This window comes from Budorcas taxicolor, chromosome 15, assembly GCF_023091745.1.
Source record: "Budorcas taxicolor isolate Tak-1 chromosome 15, Takin1.1, whole genome shotgun sequence".
Taxonomy (NCBI): Eukaryota; Metazoa; Chordata; class Mammalia; order Artiodactyla; family Bovidae; genus Budorcas; species Budorcas taxicolor.
The window spans coordinates 53,483,546-53,507,837 of NC_068924.1; the positions used below are offsets into that span (position 1 = coordinate 53,483,546).

Below are 24,292 nucleotides of genomic sequence, written 5' to 3' on the forward strand. Positions count from 1 at the left end.
GAAAGTTTGTCTTAAATCAATTGACCATATATGAGTGCATTTATTTCTGGATTCTCTATTTTGATCCATTGATCTATATGTCTGCCCTTTACCAATACCAAACTCCCTTACTATTTATTATATTATTATATCTTTGTCATCTTAAAACCAGATGAAGTAAGTTCTCCAACTTGGTTCTTTTTGAACAATTCCCGTGGGTTTTCTAGGTTCTTTGTATTTACAAGTGAATTTGAGACTCAACTTATCACTTTCTACCAAAAAAAGAAAAAGCCTACTGGAAATTTGTTCAGTATTGTAGATCAATTTGTGGAGAATTGCAGTCTTAACAATATCAAGTTCTCCAATCCATGAACATGGCATTTTGATTTTTTTCTTTAATTCTCTCAATAATATTCTGCAGCTTTCACTGCACAGATTCTGGGCATCTTTTATTCTTTTTTCTAAGTATTTTATGGGAGGCTTTTTATTTGTTTTTGGCATTATTGTAAGTGGGAATGTTTTGAAATTTTGTTTCTCATTTATTTACTGCAAATATATAAGAATACAATTCAGTTTAAGTTAGTTACCCTGCATCTTGCAATCTTATTAACTTTTAAATTTTAGTAGTTATTTTGTAGATTTCTTGGGATTTTCTATATAAACAATCATATCTGCAAACTTGGATTACTTTATACACTTAAATTTTCTGCCTTATTTCAATAATTAGGACATACAGTGGAGAAGGCAATGGCACCCCACTCCAGTACTCTTGCCTGGAAAATCCCATGGATGGAGGAGCCTGGTAGGCTGCAGTCCATGGGGTCATGAAGAGTCAGACTTGGCTGAGCAACTTCACTTTCACTTTCACTTTTCACTTTCATGCATTGGAGAAGGAAATGGCAACCCACTCCAGTGTTCTTGCCTGGAGAATCCCAGGGATAGGGGAGCCTGGGGGGCTGCCATCTATGGGGTCTCACAGTCGGGCACGACTGAAGCGACTTAGCAGCAGCAGCAGCAGGACATACAGTACAGTGTTGAATAAAAGTGATACAAAGGAGATCCTTTACTTTTTTCTAATCATAAAGGGAAATGATTCATGCTTTCTTCGTTAAGTATAAGGTTAGCAATGCTTTCCATTGGTTTTCAGAAGTTCCTTCTTCTAATTTCTGAATTTTTGTCATGAACGATGTTGAATTTTATCAAATGCTTTTTCTACCTCTATTGAAATAAATGATCATAACATTTTCTTCTTGATTCTGTGAACTGCATTGATTTAATTTCAAGTGTTTAACTAACATTGCATTTCTGGTTACAATATATAGTATAATTTTTTTTTACCTTTCTAGATTTGATCTGGTAATAAGAGTTTTTGTGCCTACAGTCCTTTAGGGTATTGGGATGCAGTGGTTTAAGAATGGTATTTGTTAGAATGGTGTTAGGATTATGGTAGCCTGGAAAAATTAGTTAGGCAGTGTTCCTTTGGCTTATTACATCTTGATTAGTAGCAGAATTCTCCTGGATTTTTAACATTTTTACTCTGCCAAGATTTCATGTCTTTTTACTCAGTATGAAAATATTAGGTTGGTGCAAAAGTAAATTTTCCATTTGATATTGATACATATTCTTAAATGTCATGTTATACATCATTTTAATGTGAATTTCTTGGTTTATGTTTTTTGCTAATGAGTTATTACTTGTTGTTTGTTTTATATGGATTTTAGACTTTGCAAATGATGTTAGACAAAAAGCAAAATTGAGCAATTTTCTTATTTGAGTTCAAAATGGGTCAGAAAGCAGTGGAAACAACTTACAACATCAACAGCGCATTTGGCCCAGAAATTGCTAAACCGACGTACAGTGAAGTGGTGGTTCAAGAAGTTTTGCACAGGAGATGAGAGCCTTGAAGATGAGGAGGGCAGTGATTGGCCATCAGAAGTTGACAGTGACCAACTGAGAGGATCACTGAAACTGATCCCCAACAACAGGTGTTGCCCAAGAACTCAGCGTTGATCATCCTATGGTCATTTGGCATTTGAAGCAAATTGGAAAGGTGAATAAGCTTGATAAGTGGGTGCCTCTTGAGCTGACCACAGATCCAAAAAATTGTCATTTTGAAGTGTCATCTCTTATTCTATGCAACAATGAACTGTTTCTTGATCAAATTGTGATATGAGACAAAAAATGGATTTTATGGGACAACCAGCAATGACTAGCTCTGTGGCTGGACAGAGAAGCAGCTCTGAAGCACTCCCCAAAGCCAGACTCGCACCAGTAAAAGGGTCATGGTCGCTGTTTGGTGGTCTGCTGCCTCTGTGATCCACTGCAGCTTTCTGAATCCCAGTGAAACCGTTACACCTGAGAAGTATGCTCAGCAAATCAGTGAGATGCACTGAAAGCTGCAATGCCTGCAGCCAGCACTGATCAACAGAAAGAGTCCAGTTCTTGTCTGAGACAATGCCTGACCTCACATTGCACAACCAACACTTCAAAAGTTGAACGAATTGGGCTATGAAGTTTTGCCTCATCTGCCATATTCACTTGCGCTCTAGCCAACTGACTACCACTTCTTCAAGCATCTCAACAACATTTTGTAGGAAAAATGCTTCTTTAATCAACAGAATGCAGAAAAGGCTTTCCAGGAGTTAATTGAATCCTGAAGCAAGGATTTTTATACTTTATACTACAGGAAAAACAAACTTCTTTCTCATTGGCAAAAATGTGTTGATGGTAATGGTTCCTATTTTGATTAATAAAGATGTGTTTGAGCCTAGTTACAATGATATTCAGGATCCAAAACCGTAATTACCTTTACACCAACCTAATATTTAACTTTTTTATTCTACTTAGCATGTTTATAATAGTGGGCTTCCCAGGTAGCTCAGTGGTAAACAATCTGCCTGCAATGCTGGAGATCTGGGTTCAGTCCTTGGGTGGGAAAGATTCCTTGGAGGAGGGCATGGCAACCCATTCCAGTATTCTTGCCTGGAGAAACCCCATGGACAGAGGAACCTGGTGGGCTGTGGTCTATGGCGTCACAAAGAGTCAGACACGACTGAGCAACTAAGCACAGTGCATTTATAATAGTGACTTCACAGTCTATGTCTGATAACTTTAACATCTGGGTCATCTCAGAGTTGGCCTATGTGGATAGTCTTCCCAAGAGAGTGAGTCACGTTTTCCTGGCTTTTTGTTTATTGGGTAGTATTGCACACCCTGGACATTGTGGATATAGTTTTGTGGAATCTCTGGATTTGGTTGCTTTGCTTCAGATATTGATGTTTTCATTTTAGCAGGTAGTTAACTTGGTTAGGCCTACAGTGGACATTGCCTTAGATTTCAGTTCAGTACTCTCATCCTTAGGCACAGCTGCTCTCTGTTGTCTCATGCCTATATGATTTAGGATTCAGATTGAATTTAAAAAATTTTTTAAGTTTATTTTTGGTTACGCTGGGTCTTTGTTGCTGTGCTTGGGCTTTCTCTGGTTGCTGAGTGGGGGCTCCTTCATTGCGGTGCATGGGTTTCACATTGTGATGGCTTCTCTTGTTGTGGAGCCTGGGCATGCTTCCGTTGTTGCAGCACACAGGCTCCGTAGCTGGGGCTCCCAGGCCTTGGAGTATGTGGGCTTCCAGAGCTGTGGCTCATGGGCTTTAGTTGCCCTGCATGTGGCTTGTGGAATCTTCCCAGATCGGGGATCCAACCTGTGTCGCCTGCATTGGCAGGCAGAGTCTTATCCACGCTACCACCAGAGCACTCCTCAGATGGAATTTACACAGAATTAGAGGTGTCCCATTCTCCAGCTCCCTCCATTCTGGTGACCTGGATTGCCTAATTTCTTTTCTCTCGTTCCTCTTGACAGAATGGTAGTAGTTTTTGTGTTGGTGTTTCACTCTCCGAGCAAAGTAACAGAAAGAGAGCATTTCACCCCGAGTGTCACCAGGTTCTGAGTTTATCCCTAAATCTGCCTGCCACTGATCAATCTTTAGAACCCTCAAATAGTAGCTTTTTGCATTTTACCTAGCAGCTATAGCAGTTACTTGAAGCAGGACCAGTTTGTTAGGTCAAACTTATATTTTGTTAAACTTTGTTACTCTCTTATATCAAAAGCAGAACTCCTTATGTTTTATTATTATGTATATATTTGCTTCATCTCCTTGGTCCTCCCTGGTAGCTCAGCTGGTAAAGAATCTGCCTGCAATGCAGGAGATCCCGGTTTGATTCCTGGGTTGGGAAGATCCCCTGGAGAAGGGAACAGCTACCCACTCCAGAATTCTGGCCTGGAGAACTCTATGGACTGTATAATCCACGGAGTTGCAAAGAGTTGGGTACGACTGAGTGACTTTCACTCACTTCACTTTATCTTCTTAGCTGGACATGGGTTCTAGGTCTGATGTTGCTACTGAGTCTGAGATTACTGGATTGGATTAAATATTTTCTAAGGAAAGTTTTACACTTTCTTAGTGGTTAAGTAGGGATAGGTACAATAGAAATAACCTGTAAATGACATTTTGAAGCAAATTTGTTAACTTACAGGACAACTGCCATAGATATAAAACTTTTTTTCAGGTTGTTAACTGTTTCCACTTTTGGTGGAAAAACTAATAGATGAATAATGCCCTAAATCACTCAAGTCCCCTTTATACTCTAACAATTTTAAAGATCTCAAAGAATTTAGAGTATATCTATTGATAATGTGTGGGTTAACAAAAGACAGCTGAATCTGCACATTTACTTCTGCAGTCAGTCTGCTGTGATATCACAGATCTTACTCTGGAAAAGTCAACTATACAATTATGAGAAAATGAGAGTGAAAAGGGGAGATAGCAGCTTAGTAGTATTATGAAAATATTTTTGATCTCACAGACTCTGAAATGGTCTTTTAGGAACCCTCATGTTTTCTGGACCCTGCTTTGACAACTTTTGCCTAAGCCTTTTTGGCTCCAGTGTAATCTATGAGAAGAAAATTGTCTAATATGTCATTTACAGATTGGTCTGTTATTCTGAAATGGATCTTTAACATTGCCCATCGCTATCTTTATAAAGATGCATAAAAAGGAGTGTATGTGCTTACAAATAGATGGATATATCTGTGATTTTCAGATTAGATACAGTGTTGTATAAAAACACTAATATCCAATTAAAAATGATGCATTAGAAATGCACTTATGACATCTGTGCTTAGAGTTAACAAGAAAGTAGAACACAGAAACCCATTAGAAGATACTTATGGAACATTAAGCTCTTTTAGTGCTTTGGTTCATTTGAAAGGAAGCAGAACCATATTCCACTTGGGTGGGGTTTGTTTATTCATCAGAAATTAGAGCCAACAATTCTGGTTTTGAATGACTAGATATATTTCTGTAAATGGGCCAGTTTTTGCACATAGCCTATGACACAAACATACTATACACATGCCTTCCTGTATTAGTTTAGTATGTAGACCAACTTGTACCCTTAGTTCTTTGATTCTAGTAAATATAACCCAGTCTGAGCATGTACCCTGGGTTATATTTACTAGAATCAGGACAGGGAGGCCTGGCGTGCTGTGATTCATGGGGTCGCAAAGAGTCGGACACGACTGAGCGCCTGAACTGAACTGAGCATGTACCCTGCAATAAGAGCAGATTAACTGTCCTGCTTGTGCATATCCTTGTGTTCTCTGAAGAGTTGTTTTTCTTTTCTAGTTTGTTCCTCTACACAGGTAGAATCTAGTTTACATATTTTGTGGAAAAATTCAGGTTAAGGAAGATGAACACTCTTTGGAGGAAATGATCGTTCCTAAGAATTTATATAGTTTTTCCCTCAGTGATATGAAAACACTGATCTCTCCACTGGATTACCAAAGATACCCAGATTGTTTCTTGATTCCTCTTTCTTTTATAAGTGTCCTCAGTGACTTTTGCTTTTTGTTTTTACCAGGCGTTGGCAAAATGGCTTTGGTCTCCACTAGACCCAAACCCTTAGAAAGCAGAAACCATTTCTCATTTATCTAAAAAAATGTAGCAGGCCCTTCATAAATATTTGATTTGTTCAGAAAAAAAATTGCCTAGAAATGTCTTGTATTTCATAAAATTTTCCAGTCAAATGTAATAATGATTGGAAATAAGCTTTGCTGCTTGTTTTCTTGGCTTGAATGTCTTTAAGAGATGATCATACCATCTGTTTAGAATCAGTATCTCAGAGATGAGGAAGAAAGCATTTTGGGTGAGAGATGATAGCTGTAAAGTAGTTTCCACACAGTTAACCAAAAGTCATTTTCCATGCCCATTGCCCCAGCAAGGCCATACCAGTACTCATCTCACTGAGTACCCGTGCTTTCTCATTGTCTGGGAATCAAATGGAGACGCTGAGTTTTGTCTTTTAAAAGTTTTCCACCAGCTCATCCCAGGGCTTAGTAACTTATTCAGTTTACTGAATTAATTTTGTATTTTCTCCCCATTAAAATTTTACCTAGTATACGTCTTGGGAAAAGGACCATTTAGTTAAGAATTTTGTCATAGAAAATCATGAAAACCGTATTCTTGACACTGGATAAAGACTTAAGAGAGAAGGGCACATACATTCATAGTGTGGTGATAGTGTGTGAATGCAAACATGTGCAGGCAGATATATGTTCATTGTGGGGGTAGGATTTCACATTTTATCTGGAGGCAAATTCTGCCAGGATATTTGGATTAAAAGGGAGGCAAGTTAAGTTTAAAGCATGATTGTGTAGGTTTAAAAAGGAAATATTTTTATGGAAAGATAAATAAGCAAACAATTTAGCAGACTTAATTGATTCTTTGGTAGAATGTGTCTGGGATTTGTTTTACAAAATTAAGATTCAGTAAAATTGACTTTTTTGAAGTACAGTTCTATCACTTTTTTAAAAAATGAATTTTGTGTTTTAGAGTAGTTTTATATTTACAGAAAAATTGTGCAGAAAGTACCGAAAGCTCCCCGCTCCCATTTCTTTTGTTGTTAACATCTTGTATTAGAGTGACACATTTGTTACTGTTGTTGAATCAATAGGACTCACTCTGTATTGTATAATTCTGAGTTTTGACAAATGCACAATGTTTTTACCTTTAAGTGTCATACAGAATCGCTTCACTGGCCTAAAAATCTCCCACACTTCACCTGTTTATTCTTTTCTCCCTCCCTCAGAACACCTGGCAACCGCTGATCTTTTTACGGTTTCCACAGTTTTGTGGGTTTTTTTTTTTCAGAATGTAACATCAGTTCAGTTCAGTTATTCAGTCGTGTCCGACTCTGTGATCCCGTGGACTGCAGCACGCCAGGCTTCCCTGTCCATGACCAAGTGCTGGAGCTTGCTCAAACTCGTGTCCATCAAGTCGGTGATGCCATCCAACCATCTTATCCTCTGTCACCCACTTCTCCTCCTGTCTGCCATCTTTCCCAGTATCATTTTCCAGTGAGTCAGTTCTTTGGATAACGTGGCCAAAGTATTGGAGTTTCAGCTTCAGCATAACAGTCCTTCCAATGAATATTCAGGACTGAGTTCCTTTAGGATTGACTGGTCCGATCTCCTTGCAGCCCAAGGGATTCTCAAGAGTCTTCTCCAACACCACAGTTCAAAAGCATCAATTCTTCAGTGCTCAGCTCGCTTTATAGTCCAACTCTCATATCCATACATGACTACTGAAAAAACCATAGCCTTGACTAGACAGACTTTTGTTGGCAAAGTAATTTCTCTGCTTTTTAATATGCTGTCTAGGTTGGTCATAACTTTTCTTCCAAGGAGCAAGCGTCTTTTTGTTTCATGGCTGTAGTCACCATCTGCAGTGATTTTGGAGCCCAAGAAAATAAAGTCTGTCACTGTTTCCATTGTTTTCCCATCTGTTTGCCATGAAGTGATGGGACTGGATGCCATGATCTTCATTTTTTGAATGTTGAGTTTTAAGTCAGCTTTTTCACTCTCCTCTTTCACTTTCATCAAGAGCCTCTTCAGTTCTTCTTTGCTTTCTGCAATAAAGGTAGTGTCATCTGCATATCTGAGGTTATTGCTATTTCTCCTGGCAATCTTGACTCCAGCTTGTGCTTCATCCAGCCCAGCGTTTCTCATGATCTCTGCATATAAGTTAAATAAGCAGGGTGACAATATACATCTTTGATGTACTCCATTCCCAATATGGAACCAGTCTGTTGTTCCATGTCCAGTTCTAACTGTTACTTTTTGACCTGCATACAGATTTCTCAGGAGGCAGGTAAGATGGTCTGGTGTTCCATCTCTTGAAGAATTGTCCACAGTTTGTTATGGTCCACATAGGCAAAGGCTTTGGCGTAGTCAGTAAAGCAGAAGCAGATGTTTTTGTGGAATTCTGTTGCTTTTTCTATGATCTAATGGATGGCAATTTGATCTCTGGTTTTTCTGCCTTTTCTAAATCCAGCTTGAACATCTGGAAGTTCTTGGGTCACGTACTGTTGAAGCCTGGCTTGGAGAATTTTGAGCATTACCTTGCTAGTGTGTGAGATGAGTGCTATTGTGTGGTAGTTTGAACATTCTTTGGCATTGCCTTTCTTTGGGATTGGAATGAAAACTGACCTTTTCCAGTTGTATGGCCACTGCTGAGTTTTCCAAATTTTATGGCATATTGAGTGCAGCACTCAATATAACAATGTAACATAGGAATGTGACATAGTTGGGATGATACAACATGTAGCTTTTTCAGATTGGTTTCTTTTACTTCAGTTCAGTTCAGTTGAGTCATGTCAGACTCTTTGTAACCCCATGAATCACAGCATGCCAGGCCTCCCTGTCCATCACCAGCTCCCGGAGTTCACTCAAGCTCATATCCATCGAGTTGGTGATGCCATCCAGCCATCTCATCCTCTGTCGTCCCCTTCTTCTCCTGCCCCCAATCCCTCCCAGCATCAGGGTCTTTTCCAGTGAGTCAACTCTTTGCATGAGGTGGCCAAAGTATTGGAATTTCAGCTTTAGCATCAGTCCTTCCAATGAATACCCAGGACTGATCTCCTTTAGGATGGACTGGTTGGATCTCCTTGCAGTCCAAGGGACTCTCAAGAGTCTTCTCCAACACCACAGTTCAAAAGCATTAATTCTTCAGCACTCAGCTTTCTTCACAGGCCAACTCTCACATCCATACATGACCACTGGAAAAACCATAGCCTTGACTAGACAAACCTTTGTTGGCAAAGTAATGTCTCTGCTTTTCAATATGCTATCTAGGTTGGTCATAACTTTCCTTCCAAAGAGTAAGCATCTTTTAATTTCATGGCTGCAGTCACCATCTGCAGTTATTTTGGAGCCCAAAAAAATAAGCTCTGACACTGTTTCCACTGTTTCCCCATCTATTTGCCATGAAGTGCTGGGACCAGATGCCATAATCTTAGTTTTCTGAATGTTGAGCTTAGCTATATGCATTTAATGTGCCTCCATGTCTTCTCATAGCTTTTCATAGCTCATTTCTTTCTTTTTTCTTTTTTTGACGAATAATGCTCCATTGTTATTGGATATGCCACAGTTTATCTTTTTACCTTTTGAGGTATATTTTGGTTGCTTCCAAGTTTTAGCAATTTTGAATAAAGCTGCTATAGACATTTATGTGTAGGTTTCCATGTGAACACAAGTTTTCGGCTCATTTGGGTTAATATCTAGGAACACAGTTTTTAGATCATATAGTAAACTTATGTTTAATTTTGTGAGGAACTGCCAGACCATCTTCTAAAATGGCTATACCATTTTGCACTGCCATCAGTCAACCATGAGTGAAAGTTGCTTTTGCTCCACATGCTTGCAAACATTTAGTATTGTCAGTATGAGTGATTTAAACCATTCTAATAGTTGTGTGAAGTGAAGTGAAGTCGCTCAGTTGTGTCCTACTCTGCGATCCCATGGACTGTAGCCTACCAGGCTCCTCTGTCCATGGAATTCTCCAGGCAAGAATACTGGAGTGGGTTGCCATTTCCTCCTTCAGGGGATCTTCCTGACCCAGGGATCGAACCCAGGTCTCCTGCATTGTAGGCAGAGGCTTTACCGTCTGAGCCGCCAGGGAAGCCCCAATAGTTGTGTAGTGGTATCTAATTGTTGTTTGAGTTACAGTTCACTGATGACTTACTATAGTGAGAATCTTTTCATATGCTTATTTACTTTATTATGTTTTTTATATGCCCTACATCTTCTTTGGTGAGGTTATAGTTCAGATTGTTTGCCTGTTTTTTAACTGGGTTGTTTATTTTTCTGTTGTTGAGTTTTTAGAGTTCTTTGCACATTTTGTATTCTGTTCCTTTATCAGATAATTGGTTTTCAAATATTTTCTTCCAGTCTGTGGCTTCTCTTTTCATTCTACTAATAGCCGTTTTTGCAGAGCACAAGCTTTAGTTTTCATGGCGTCCGGCTTAACAGTTTCCACCTTCATGACCCATCGTTTGGTGGTGTATGTAGAAAATCATCTCCGAGCCTAAGGCCACCTGGATTTTCTCCACTGTTATCCTTTAAAAGTTGTGTAGTTGTAGTAATTTTTATTTCACATTTAGATATGTGACTGATTTTGAGTTAATTTTTGTGAGACATATAGGTCTGTATCTAAATTTTTTATTTTGTTTCTGTTCATTTGTATGTGAGTGTCCAGTGGTTCCAGCACCCTTTGGTGAAAAGGCTGTCCTTTCTCCATTGAGATGTTTTTATTCCTTTCTCAAAGATTAGTTGGGGACCATATTTCTGGGCTCTATATTGTGTTCTGTTGATCTGTCTGTCTCTTCTTTTGCCCATACCCAATTGTCTTGATTACTGTAGCTTTATAGTAAGTCTTGACAGAAGATAGTGTCAGTCTTCCTACTTTGTACTTCTCTAGTATTTTGTTGGTGACTCTGGGTTTTTTGCTCTTCTCTTTAAACTTTATAATCGGTTTGTTGATATACACAAAATAACTTGCTGGAATGTTGCTAAATCTATAGATCAAGTTGGGAAAAACTGATATATCTTTTTTTTTTTTTAGTTTTTTATTTTTTTAATTTTAAAATCTTTAATTCTTACATGTGTTCCCAAACATGAACCCCCCTCCCACCTCCCTCCCCATAACATCTCTGTGGGTCATCCCCATGCACCAGCCCCAAGCATGCTGTATCCTGCGTCGGACATAGACTGGCGATTCAATTCTTACATGATAGTATACATGATACAATGCCATTCTCCCAAATCATCCCACCCTCTCCCTCTCCCTCTGAGTCCAAAAGTCCGTTATACACATCTGTGTCTTTTTTCCTGTCTTGCATACAGGGTCGTCATTGCCATCTTTCTAAATTCCATATATATGTGGTAGTATACTGTATTGGTGTTTTTCTTTCTGGCTTACTTCACTCTGTATAATTGGCTCCAGTTTCATCCATCTCATCAGAACTGATTCAAATGAATTCTTTTTAACGGCTGAGTAATACTCCATTGTGTATATGTACCACAGCTTTCTTATCCATTCATCTGCTGATGGACATCTAGGTTGTTTCCATGTTCTGGCTATTATAAACAGTGCTGCGATGAACATTGGGGTACATGTGTCTCTTTCAATTCTGGTTTCCTCGGTGTGTATGCCCAGCAGTGGGATTGCTGGGTCATAAGGGAGTTCTATTTGCAATTTTTTAAGGAATCTCCACACTGTTCTCCATAGTGGCTGTACTAGGGGAAAACTGATATATCTTAATAGTATCTTCCTATCCATGATCATGGATATTCTCCATTTTGGGGGGGATGTCTCCTTTGACTACTTTCTTTGGAGTTTTGTAGTTGTCTTCTTGTGGCTCTTCTACATGATTTGTTAGATTTATACCTGAGTATTTTATGCTTTCATGCTAATATAATTGATGCTGTGTTTTTAATTTCAAATCCCCATTATCTTTTGTTATTATGTAAGAAAGCAGTTGACTTTTGTATATTAAAACTGTGTCATGCAGCCTTGCTCCTAATAATCACCTATTAGTTCTAGGAGGTTTTAGATTGGTTTTTTTGGTTTCTCTTTTGTTGTTGTTGTTGATTCTTTGGAATCTTCTGCATAGACAATCATACCGTCTCTAAACAAAGATGATTTCATTTCTTCTTTCCCAATATATATATCTTTTATTTCCTTTTCTTCCCTTATTGCTTAGCTAGGACTTTCAGTACATGCTTAAGAGAGTGGTGAAAGTGGGGAACATCCTTGTGTTGTTCTCCAGCATAGGAAGAAAGCATCTAGTTTCTCACCATTAAATATTTTGGCAAATATTAGTAGGTTTCTTGGCAAGTATTCTTTACTAAATTGATGAAGTTCTTCTTTACTTCTAGTTGAATTTTGTTGCATGCTTTTTCAGTACCTATTGATATGGTTATGTGTTTTTTTCTTTAGCCTGGTTGATGTGGTGAATCCATTAATTGATTATTGAAAGCTGAACCTTTGTCTTATATACTTGGAATACAGTTCATTTGGCCATGGTATAATTCTTTATATATATAGATGATTTGATTTGCCAATATTTTGTTGGGGATTTTGCACCTATGTTTATGAGAAATATTGATATGTAATTTTCCTTTCTAGTGATGTCTTTGATTTTGATGTGAGGTTGATGCTGGCCTCATAGAATGAGTTAGGAAGTTCTTCTGGAACTTTTGGGAGCGATTTTCAAAAAATGGTATTATGTCTTATTTAAATGTTTGGTAAAATTCATCAGTGAAACCATCAGGACTGGTGCTTTATGTTTTTGAAGGTCATTAATTATTGATTTAATTTCTTATATATAAGAAATTATATATATATATATAAAATCTGTCATAACTACCATAACTCACACTGGGAGAAACAGATAATCTGAATAGAAATACATACATACATATACATATATGTGTGTGTGTTTATATGCTGTTTCTCCTACTGTGAGGTGTGTGTGTGTGTATATGCCTGTGTGGATTATCTATTTCTCCTAGTGTGAGTTATGGTAGATTGTCTTTCATGGAGTTGATCCGTTCTTCTAAGTTATCAAATTTATGGGCATAGAGTTGTTTATAGTATTTTAAATTATTCTTTTAATATCCATGAGATCATTGTGATGATCCTTCTTTCATTTCTCATATTAGTAGTTTCTGTCTTTTGGATAGCCTGGCTAGAAGTTTATCCGTATTGACCTTTTAAAAAACATAGCTTTTGGTTTCATTTACGTTGTGATTTTCTTCATGTAGTTTATTCTGTTTGGAGTTCAGCCTAATTTGGAAAATTTGTAACCATTATTTCTACAAGTACGTTTCATTTTTGCCCACTTTCTACTTTCCTCCTGGTACTTGATGATACAAATTGGTATCATTCCGCAGATTCCTACAGTTCTGTTCATTTGAATCTCTGTTGTTTAAACTGGGTAGTTTCTATTGTTCTGTCTTCCAGATTAAAGATTCTTTTCTTTGTTTCCTGCATTCTTCTTCTGAGCTCATTCATTTAATTTTTAAATTTCAGTTCTTAGGTTTTCATTTTCTTTATTGAGATTTTCTATTTTTTTTCTGTCAAGATGTTCTGTTTTAACTTGTTTCAAGCATGTTCTTAATTTCTTTTTTCAAATTAATTTTTATTAGAGTATAGTTTATTTACAATGTTGTGTTAGTTTCTGCTGTACAGCATAGTGAATCAGTTATACATATATCCACTCATTTTAAGATTCTATTCCCATATAGGTTCTTAATTTCTATTGAAGCATTTTTGTGATAGCTACTCTCAGATCTTTGTCAGATAATTATATTTTCTGTTTGTCTCAAGTGTTGGCTTTTGTTGATTATCCTTTTTTATTTACTTTGACATTTTCATAGTTCTTAATATCATGAGTGATTTTTCATTGAAACTTGTACATTTGAGGTATTATGAGTCTCTGGAAGTTATTTAAATCTTCTATTTTACCTGACTTCCTCTGACACCTCTGGTAGAGGAAGGAAGAGCAACCATCTCATTACTGCCAAGTTGGGGTAGAAGTCCAAGTTCCCCAAGAAGCTTCTGTTGACACCCATGTGGTAGAGATGTGTGTGTGTGAGAGAGAGAGAGAGAGGGAGTGTGTGTGTGTGTGCGTGTGTGTGTGTGTGTGTGTGTTTGCGCAACAGGAGTTCATAGTGTTGATTAAGGATGGGAGTTCTAGCTGCCCATGTAGATGATAGGGTGGTTTCAATACCACTGCCTAGTAGTGAAAGTTCTCTCTGCTTGGCTGCCTCTGATATTACCCAGTAGGGAGGAAGAAGGTTGCATTGTACAGCTGTTAACAAGGCTCCAGGCTTGTGACTGGAGATGTGGTGTGGCTTGGTTAGTTACTGTTTGGATGGGTTGAAAACACCAGGTCCCTACTTGGATTTCTCCAAAATCTGTGGGTTATTAGAGCACCTTTAGTTTAGCTTGGTAAGGATGGAAGTCTTCTTTTTGTTTCTGTGGATTTGCTTATTTTGGAAATTTCGTATAAATGGGAGTCTGTGGCCTTTTAAAACTGGCTTCTTTTCAATTAGTATAATGTTTTCAGGATTCATCCATGTTGTAGCATATATCAGTACTTCACTTGTTGTTATTGCCAAATAGTATTCCTTTGTATATCCACCACATTTTATTTGTCTAGTCATCAGATAGTGCACGTTTGGATTGATTTCATTGTTTGGCTGTCATGAGTAATGCTGCTCTAACAGTCATACTCATACTTTTGTATGGACATGTTTTTAACTCTGTTGGGTGCAACGCTGGGTCCTAAGGTAACTCTGTGTTGAACATTTTGAAAACTCTGTTTCTTTATTGTTATTGTTTTTAATTCAATATCAGTCTAATTTCTAATTCCAGTAGGACTTTTTTAAAAAGTTGAGTTAGTTTTTGGCTGAGGTGTGTCTTCGTTACTACGTGCAGGGTTTCTCTAGCTGCAGCGAGCCAGGGCTGCTCACTGGTTGCGGTGTGCAGGCTTCTCGTCGGGCGCCTTCTCTTGTTGCGGAGCACGGGCTCTAAGGCGCACGGCCTTCAGTAGTCGTGGTTTGTGGCTCCAGAGCATGGCTCAGTAGTTGTGGTGCATAAACTTAGCTGCTCTGAGGCATGAAGGGACCAGAGATTGAACCAGTGTTCCTTGCCTTGTAAGGCAGGTTCTTAACCACTGAAACACCAAGGAAAACCCCCCTTTTTTTTTTTTATTATTAACTTGTGTCATATTGCATTGTGGTGTCAGGAAAGAGGCCTGAGATATTTTATAGTGTCTTTTAGAAGGAACTGTTCCCAGACTTTAGATTTAGTTCTAATCTGCATTTTGCTTACATCTGTATTCATTCCATTAAAATGACAGATGCTGATAATTAAATCACTCAAGAGATCTATGTTACATGAGTATTAAAGTGTTTTAAACCACTCACATTTGAAACATTGTGCATATTATTATTCAGTCATAACGTTTATATTCATAAATTTACCTGTATTTTTAATTATTTAGAAAAAAGAAAGTGAGTGCCTGCAATTAAAAATTTTGGTGCTTCGAAATGAACTGCAAAGACAGAAGAAAGCTTTGGGTCGGGAGGCAGTCTTGCTGCATAAAGAGCAGATTGCATTACAGGACAAAGGTGAGTGAAATACCTGACACACTGCCTAGCCTCCACGTTCAGCAATTTTCCTTTTTCACCGTGGGCTTCAGTAGTCATCTTTTATAAGTTTACTAAAACAAATTTTAAAAATTTCTTGAAGTATTTTGAAATTGATACATAAAGTGTACATACGCGCACACACACACTTCACATTTTCAAATTGAACACACCTGCATAAGCAGAATCTCCCATCAGGAAACAGGCATTATAAGGACCCCAGAACCCCAGAAGCTTCATGTTCTCTTCCATTCATGGCATCTCTAGCCAGACAACCTGCTACCTTAACTCCATATACCATAGATTGAGTTTGCCTGATTTTGAACTGTATACAATAGGAGCATATAATATGTACATTATATGTGCTGGCTTTCAACATTTTGTTTGTAAGATTCATCCCTAGCTGAATGTAATGTAGTCTTAGTTATTTTAACTGCTAATAGTATTCTACTGTACGAATATGAATTTATTTAATCTTGCTTTTGGCATTTCATTAATTTCTAGTTTGGGACTATAACAAATAATGCTTCCATGAATGGAAGCATTATTACATGTTTCTTAAAGGACATTTTTTAAAGGCATTTCTTTTGGCTGTAAACCCAGGAGCAGAATTACATAGTCATAGGATACACGTATCTTCAGCTTTAGTAGGTTGTATCCAAAAGTTTTCCAAAGTAGTTTTGCCAGATTACGTCTTCTCCATTCAGCAATGCATCCTACATCCTTGTCGGTGTTTGATACTTTCTGTTTTTGTATTTTAGCTTTCCTGGTGGGTATGTTGTAGCGTCCTCTTGAAATTTTCATTTTTCTTTCCCTTAAGACTAATGAAGTTGAACACTATTTTGTGTTTCTTACTGATTGGAAATACTCCTTTTGAAGCACCTGTTAAAGTAACCCCCCACTCTGCTTTTTTAAAAATTGGTTTGCAAAATTTTTTGTGTTTTTTATAATTTTAAAAATTTACTTATACTATAAGCTAATTATATATTTATAGTTCAGTTTATACTATAACCCAGTATTCTTGCCTGGAAAATCCCATGGACAGAGGAGCCTGGTAGGCAACAGTGGGTTTGCAAAGAGTCAGACACGACTGAGTGACTGAGTGCACACACATGTACACACACATGTACACACACATTATTAAAGTGACTCTATTCTAATTATTTTATGACATAAGAAAATTATGAAAAGTTTTTAAACAGCTCTGCTGCTACTGCTAAGTTGCTTCAGTCATGTCCAACTCTGTGTGACCCCATAGATGGCAGCCCACCAGGCTCCCCTGTCCCTGGGATTCTCCAGACAAGAATATTGGAGTGGGTTGCCATTTCCTTCTCCAATGCATGAAAATGAAAAGTGAAGTCACTCGGTTGTGTCCGAGACTCCTAGCAACCCCATGAACTGCAGCCTACCAAGCTCCTCTGTCCATGGGATTTTCCAGGCAAGAGTACTGGAGTGGGTTGCCATTGCTTTCTCTGTTAAACAATCTATTAAACAGCTCTATTGAGATTTAATTCATATACCAAGCAGGTCATTTAGAAGTGTATAAATCAGTGTTTTGGTGTTTATTCATAGGGTTGTACAATGATCACAATTTGTCTCTTCTAAAAGAAAATGTGTACCCATTAAACAGTTGATCCTCATGCCCCCTTTCACAAATCTTAAGTGAGCACTGATTGGTTTTCTGCTTCTGTAAATTTGTCTTTTCTGTACAATTTTTATAAATGGAATCATACAATATGTGATCTTTTATAACCAACTTTTTTCATTTAATGTAATATTTCAAGGTTCATTCATGTTGTAGCATACATCACTACTTTTTTTTTTAATACAATTTAGTTACATGGATATACTACCTGTTATTTGTACATCCATCCATTGATGAAAATTTGGATTGTTTCCAGTTTTGTCCTTCGAATAGTGCTTCTGTGAACATTCATATCTAAGTTTCTGTAGGGAAGTATGTTTTTATTTCCCTTGAATATACCTGAGAGTAGAATCTATGAGAACTGCAATACTTCAGACTTTTACATTATTATTGTATTTGTTATGGTGATCTGTGATTAGTGATCTTTGATGTACAATTGTAATTGTTTAGGGACACCACAAATCAGACCCATATAAGACAATAAACTTAATAAATGTTATATATGTTCTGTTTCACTGACTAGCCATTTCCCTTTCTCCCTCCCCTGGAGTCTTCCTATTCCCTGAGCCACAATAATACTGAAATTAAGTTAGTTAATAACCTGACAGTAACCTCTAAATGTTCAAGTGAAAGGAAGAGTCATATGTCTGTTGCTTTAAATCAAAAGTTAAACATGATTAAGCTTAGTGAGGAAAGCATGTTGGAAGCCAAGATAGGCTGAAAGCTAGGCTCTTGAGCCAAACAGCCAAGCTATGAATGCAAAGAAAAGTTCTTGAAGGAAATTAAAAATGCTACTTCATTGAGTACATGGATGATAAAAAGTTAAATAGCTGTATTGCTGATACAGAGAAAGTTTTAGACTAAGGTCTGCTTAGAAGGTCAAATCAGTCACAAACTTCAACTAAGCCTGAGCCTAATCCAGAGCTGGGCTCTAACTCCCTTCAATTCTGTGAGGGCTGAGAGAGGTGAGGAAGCTGCAGAAGAAATGCTTGATGCTAGTAGAGGTTACTCCATTAAGTTAAGGGAAGAGGCTGTCTCTGAAATATAGAAGTGCAAGGTGAAACAGCAAGTACAGACGTAGAAGCTGCAGCAAGTTATCGAGAAGATTTAGCTAGATAACGAATGAAGGTGGCGACACTAAACAGCACATTTTTAGTGAAAACAAAACATCCGTATTTAATAAGATGCCTTCTAGGATTTTCATGGCTAAAGAAGAGAAGTCAATGCGTAGCTTTAAAGAACAGGCTGACTCTCTTGTTAGGAGCTAACACAGCTGGTGACTTTAAGTCAAAGCCAGTGCTCATTTACCATTCTCTAAGCTACGTGGGAAATAGATGTGGAAACAGTGTCAGACTTTATTTTGGGGGGCTCCAAAATCACTGCAGATGGTGATTGCAGCCATGAAATTAAAAAACGCTTACTCCTTGGAAGAAAAGTTATGACCAACCTAGATAGCATATTCAGAAGCAGAGACAATACTTTGCTGACTAAGGTCCGCCTAGTCAAGGCTATGGTTTTTCCTGTGGTCATGTATGGATGTGAGAGTTGGACTGTGAAGAAGGCTGAGCGCCAAAGAATTGATGCTTTTGAACTGTGGTGTTGGAGAAGACTCTTGAGAGTCCCTTGGACTGCAAGGAGATCAGCCCTGGGATTTCTTTGGAAGGAATGATGCTGAAGCTGAAGCTCCAGTACTTTGGCCACCTCATGGGAAGAGTTGACTCATTGGAAAAGACTCTGGTGCTGGGAGGGATTGGGGGCAGGAGGAGAAGGGGACGACAGAGGATGAGATGGCTGGATGGCATCACAGGCTCGATGGACATGAGTCTAAGTGAACTCCGGGAGCTGGTGATGGACAGGGAGGCCTGGCGTGCTGTGATTCATGGGGTCGCAAAGAGTTGGACACGACTGAGCGACTGAACTGAACTGAACTGAAGCTCAAACTACCACACAGTTACACTCATCTCACATGCTTATAAAGTTAATGCTCAAAATTCTCCAAGCCAGGCTTCAACAATATGTGAACCGTGAACTTCCAGATGTTCAAGCTGATTTTAGAAAAGGCAGAGGAACCAGGGATCAAATTGCCAACATCCGTTGGATCATCAAAAAAGCAAGAGAGTTCCAGAAAAACATCTATTTCTGCTCTATTGACTAGGCCAAAGCCTTTGACTATGTCGATCACAATAAACTGTGGAAAATTCTGAAGGAAATGGGAATACCAGACCACCTGACCTGCCTCTTGAGAAACCTGTATGCAGGTCAGGAAGCAACAGTTAGAACTGGACATGGAACAACAGACTGGTTCCAAATAGGAGGAGTACGTCAAGGCTGTATATTGTCACCCTGCTTATTTAACTTATATGCAGAGTACATCATGAGAAACAACTGGGCTGGAGGAAGCACAAGCTGGAATCAAGATTGCTGAGAGAAATATCAATAACCTAAGATACGCAGATGACACCACCCTTATGGCACAAAGTGAAGAACTAAAGAGCCTCTTGATGAAAGTGAAAGAGGAGAGTGAAAAAGTTACCTTAAAGCTCAACATTCAGAAAACGAAGATCATGGCATCCAGTCCCATCACTTTGTGGCAAATAGATGGAGAAACAGTGGAAACAGTGGCAGACTTTATTTTGGGGGGGGCTCCAAAATCACTGTGGATGGTGACTGCAGCCATGAAATAAAAAGACGCTTGCTCCTTGGAAGGAAAGTTATGAACCTAGACAGCATATTAAAAACCAGAGACATTGCTTTGCCAACCAAGGTCTGTCTAGTGAAGGCTATGGTTTTTCCAGTAGTCATGTATGGATGTGAGAGTTGGACTATAAAGAAAATTGAGCGCAGTGGAATTGATGCTGTTGAACTGTGGTGTTGGGGAAAACTCTTGAGAGTCCCTTGGACTGCAAGGAGATCCAACCAGTCCATCCTAAAGGAGATCAGTCCTGGGTGTTCATTGGAAGGACTGATGCTGAAGCTGAAACTCCAATACTTTGGCCACCTCATGCAAAAAGCTTACTTATTTCAAAAGACCCTGATGCTGGGAAAGATTGAAGGCAGGAGGAGAAGGGGACGACAGAGGATGAGATGGCTGGATGGCATCACTGACTCAATGGACATGAGTGTGAGTAAACTCAGGGAGTTGGTGATGGACAGGGAGGCCTGGCGTGCTACAGTCTGTGGGGTTGCAAAGAGTGGGACATGACTGAGCAACTGAACTGAAATCCTAGGACCCTTAAGAATTATGCGAAATCTACTCTGCCTGTGCTCTATAAATGGAAAAAGAAAGCCTGGAAGACAGCACGTACCTCTGTTTACAACATAGTGTACTGAATATTTTATGCCTACTGTTGAGACCTATTGCTTAGGAGAGAAGATTACTTTCCAAATATTACTGCTCATTGATAGTACGTGGTCACATGAGAGCTCTGCAGATGTGGAAATAGCCAGAGAACTTGAATTAGAAGTGAAGGCTGAAGATGTGATTGAATTGCTACAATTCATGATAAAACTTAGATAAGGTGTTAGGTGGGCCAAGAAAGTGGTTTCTTGAGGTGGAAACTGCTCCTGGTGAAGATGCTGTGGAGATTGTTGAAATGACAACAAAGGGCTTAAAATATTATGTAAACTTAGTCGATAAAGCAGCAGAGTTTTTTTCCCTTCTCTCAGAAACCACTGTCCTGGGCTGCCTGTTACCCAGAATCTGAGACTTGCTGCATATACTTTTGTATGATTTTTATTTTAGTTGTTCTCAGTGAGAGGGTAAATCTGATACATGTTAATCCATCATTTAGAAGCAATAGTCTTTTTCCTGTGCTTTCTCACCTCTTTGCTTGTTGTTACTAAAACGTTCCTTTTCTCTGCTTAGTTCAGTTATTTTGTTTCTTCAAAGACATGCTTAAATATGGTGTCTCTTTTGAGGCTTTTTTCTTCCTCTTCCAGAAATTTCTTTATCCCTCTTCTGTATCCCCATAGTATTTTTGATGTTGCCTTATTTTACCAATTAGTTGATTTGAACTTTGAGGGCAGAAACTTGTCATTTTTATATTAGCTTCCTTCTTACTGCCTAGGTTAGTGCCTTATATGGCACCCAGGGAGCATTAGCATAGAGTGAGGCTCTGAGTGGCTTGTGTCTAGGTCATGTGCATTATATATAGGACATGAATTCTCTGTCCTTAGTTTATCTGCATTGCATCATGGTTTTTTTGTTTTTTTGTTTGTTTGTTTTGCTTCCTGTTTGTCTTCACTGTATTTCAGACCATTGAGATGGGTAGATAAATGTAATGGCAAACAAAATCTACTGTATTAGGAATGTATTTGGAATGTGAATAAAATAGGCCATGGCTAACAAGTTTAAAATTTTTGAACTATATAAAATACAGGTTGGGCTAAAGAATAATCTTGAAACTGTGATTTTACTTTATTTCAGTGATTTTAGAAAAATATAGTTTAAATTTAGAGGCATAGATTTTGATTCAAAGTTCTTGATGCATGCCTGGCTCATTATTTGCCAGCTATATACCCTTATCCAGTTCCTTGGCTTCCTCTGTAAAATGAAATTAATAATAATACTTATAACTATGTCAGTATCCTGCTGAGTGTTAACAGGCTTCTAAGTTCTGCTGATGTTGCTGGTCTATGGAACACACTTTGTGTAGCAAGGGTGTGTATGATGGTCAGATGAGTTGTAAAACTGAAATGATCTTAAGAAAATAGGAGCACAGTGTTTTCTGTCTTATTCCTTTATCTCACCTTGTTGAATAGATGAGTTGTAAAACTGAAATGATCTTAAGAAAATAGGAGCACAGTGTTTTCTGTCTTATTCCTATATCTCACCTTGTTGAATATCTGTACCATTTAAAATTAAGTCCTTCCTGACTGAAGATGCCTCCTGTGATCCACTTCAGTCTCAATGCTTTAGCCATATGCAAGTTCTTTTAGAACTAAAAGAAACTAAAATTTGCTTTAGTGTGTCTCACCAGCATTTAGGCCTCTGTTAATTATCACTTTTTCCAGGAACTCTTCACTGGCCCCCTTCTCCTTCTCCTCCCCCCTTATCCGCTAGGTTAGACGTACTAGTGTGTGTTTCCATAGCACCTGTGCTTTTCCATTATAGCATTGTACATATTTGCTAGTTTGTCTCTAGACTGTAAGATCGCTGAGGGTAGGGGTAGTGCCTGGGACAGATTAGCATTCAGTAAATATCTGTTGAAGGATTGAATCACAGTTACAGTTATCAGTCTAATGTTATCAGCATCAGAGCTAAAGAACGCGGACTTCTATAGTTTCTAGCTTAGTATTCATTTGGGAAAACTGATATTCTCCTGAGAAATACTGTAGAAGAATTGTATATTCTTTGACAATGGTTGTCAGAACTATCTGCATTCCAGTACAGGTTGCATATTGACATTTATACCTGAAAGTCTGGGCTACTGCCATTTAAAATCATGAGATATTATGGTCAAGACCCTTTTCTATTAGAGTGTCTGTTAGAATGACTCCAAATAAATAGATAGCTGTTGTGTACATACAAGATCTATTTTAAGAGGTCTAATCTACGAAAAGACATGGTTTTGTTTTTTCTGTTTTTTGTGTGTGTGTGTGTGTGTGTGTGTGTGCGCTTTGAAAGTACCATTAACTATTACAATACTCAAATTGCCTGCTACCTGTAGCACGTATGTCTACATATCTTTTTCAAGATCATCAGTTTTTAAAATGAAAACACTCTAGGAGTTTAGAGGGCTTAGGAACTTGTGCCTTTTTCTAAGAGAAGCAAAAATAATGATAACTACAGTATTTCATTTACCATGTGAAAGTGATAGTTGCTCAGTCGTATCCAACTCTGTATGACCCCATGAACTGCCAGGCTTCTCTGTCCTTGGGATTCTCCAGGTAAGAATACTGGAGTGAATTGCCATGCCCTTCTTCAGGGGATCTTCCCAACCCAGGGATCGAATCTGGGTCTCCTGCTTTGCAAGCGGGTTCTTTACCATCTGAGCCACCTGGGAAGCCCAGATTACCATACTTGTCACTTCATAGATATGAGTGATTTAATCACCACAGTAACTTTATTAGGTAGGTACAGTTATTATTTACATTTATAGTTGAGGAATCATGGTCAGAAACATTAAATACCTTACTGAAGTTTACAATTGACAGATGATATGATTAAACTCTTTCTGTTTTTTCCAAAACTTAATCATAGGTTGATACCACCTTTTATCAGTAATAGGATGTGTAAAGTCCATGGAATATATGTTATTCTGGCATATGGTAAAAAGATAGGGAGATATAGTTTTTCATTTGTGTTCCCAGTTGTATTTTTCCCTTTTATTCTGATAGAAGTCCTATCACCAGCCTTGAAGCAGGTGAACTTCTAAACAGTGACTTCTATCCCATTTAAAAGACTGAGTGGTAATAATACCAATACAGTATTTTAACATATATATATGGAATTTAGAAAGACAGTAATGACAGCCCTATATGCAAGACAGCAAAAGAGACAAGAGATGTAAAGAACAGACATTTGGACTATGTGGGAAAAGGCAAGGGTGGGGCGATGTGAGAGAATAGCACTGAAACATGTATATTGCCATATGTAAAAGAGATGACCAGGGCAAATTCAGTGCATGAAGCAGGGCACCCAAAGCTGGTGCTCTGGGACAACCCAGAGGGATGGGGTGGAAACAGAGGTGGGAGGGGCATTCAGGATGGGGGACACATGTACTCCTGTGGCTGATTCATGTCAATGTCTGGCAAAAATCACCACAATATTGTAAAGTAATTAGCCTCCAATTAAAATTAATTAATTAATTTTAAAAAAGACTGAGGTGTAATGAGAATCACCAATATCTGTAGAATGCTCTGTTAGTGCCAGGCAGTGTCATGTGTTTCCCATTCTTTATCTCATTTTGTTCTAACTAATTGTCCTATGAATTAAAGGCAGTGTTATTTATATCCACCTATTAATAAAGATATCATATATGTTATTATCCAATTTATAGATGAGGAAACTGAGTTTCAGAGGCCCAAAGCCACATAGCAAGTTATGACAGAGCCTGTGTTCAGAGTTCCTGATGCCAAACAGTGCTACAAAGGAAGACTGAGATTTTGTAGATACC

The 24,292-nt window shown here is 38.3% G+C and overlaps 1 protein-coding gene across 2 annotated transcripts in view; it reads left to right on the top strand.

Moving 5' to 3' along the window:
• Positions 1 to 24,292, top strand: part of UVRAG (UV radiation resistance associated) — a 324,277-nt gene that overhangs the window by 147,808 nt on the left and 152,177 nt on the right. For both annotated transcript variants that reach the window (XM_052652384.1, XM_052652385.1), the window contains exon 8: positions 15,385 to 15,511. In XM_052652384.1, coding sequence (XP_052508344.1) covers positions 15,385 to 15,511 — 127 coding nt within the window. The remainder of the gene's footprint in view (positions 1 to 15,384; positions 15,512 to 24,292) is intronic.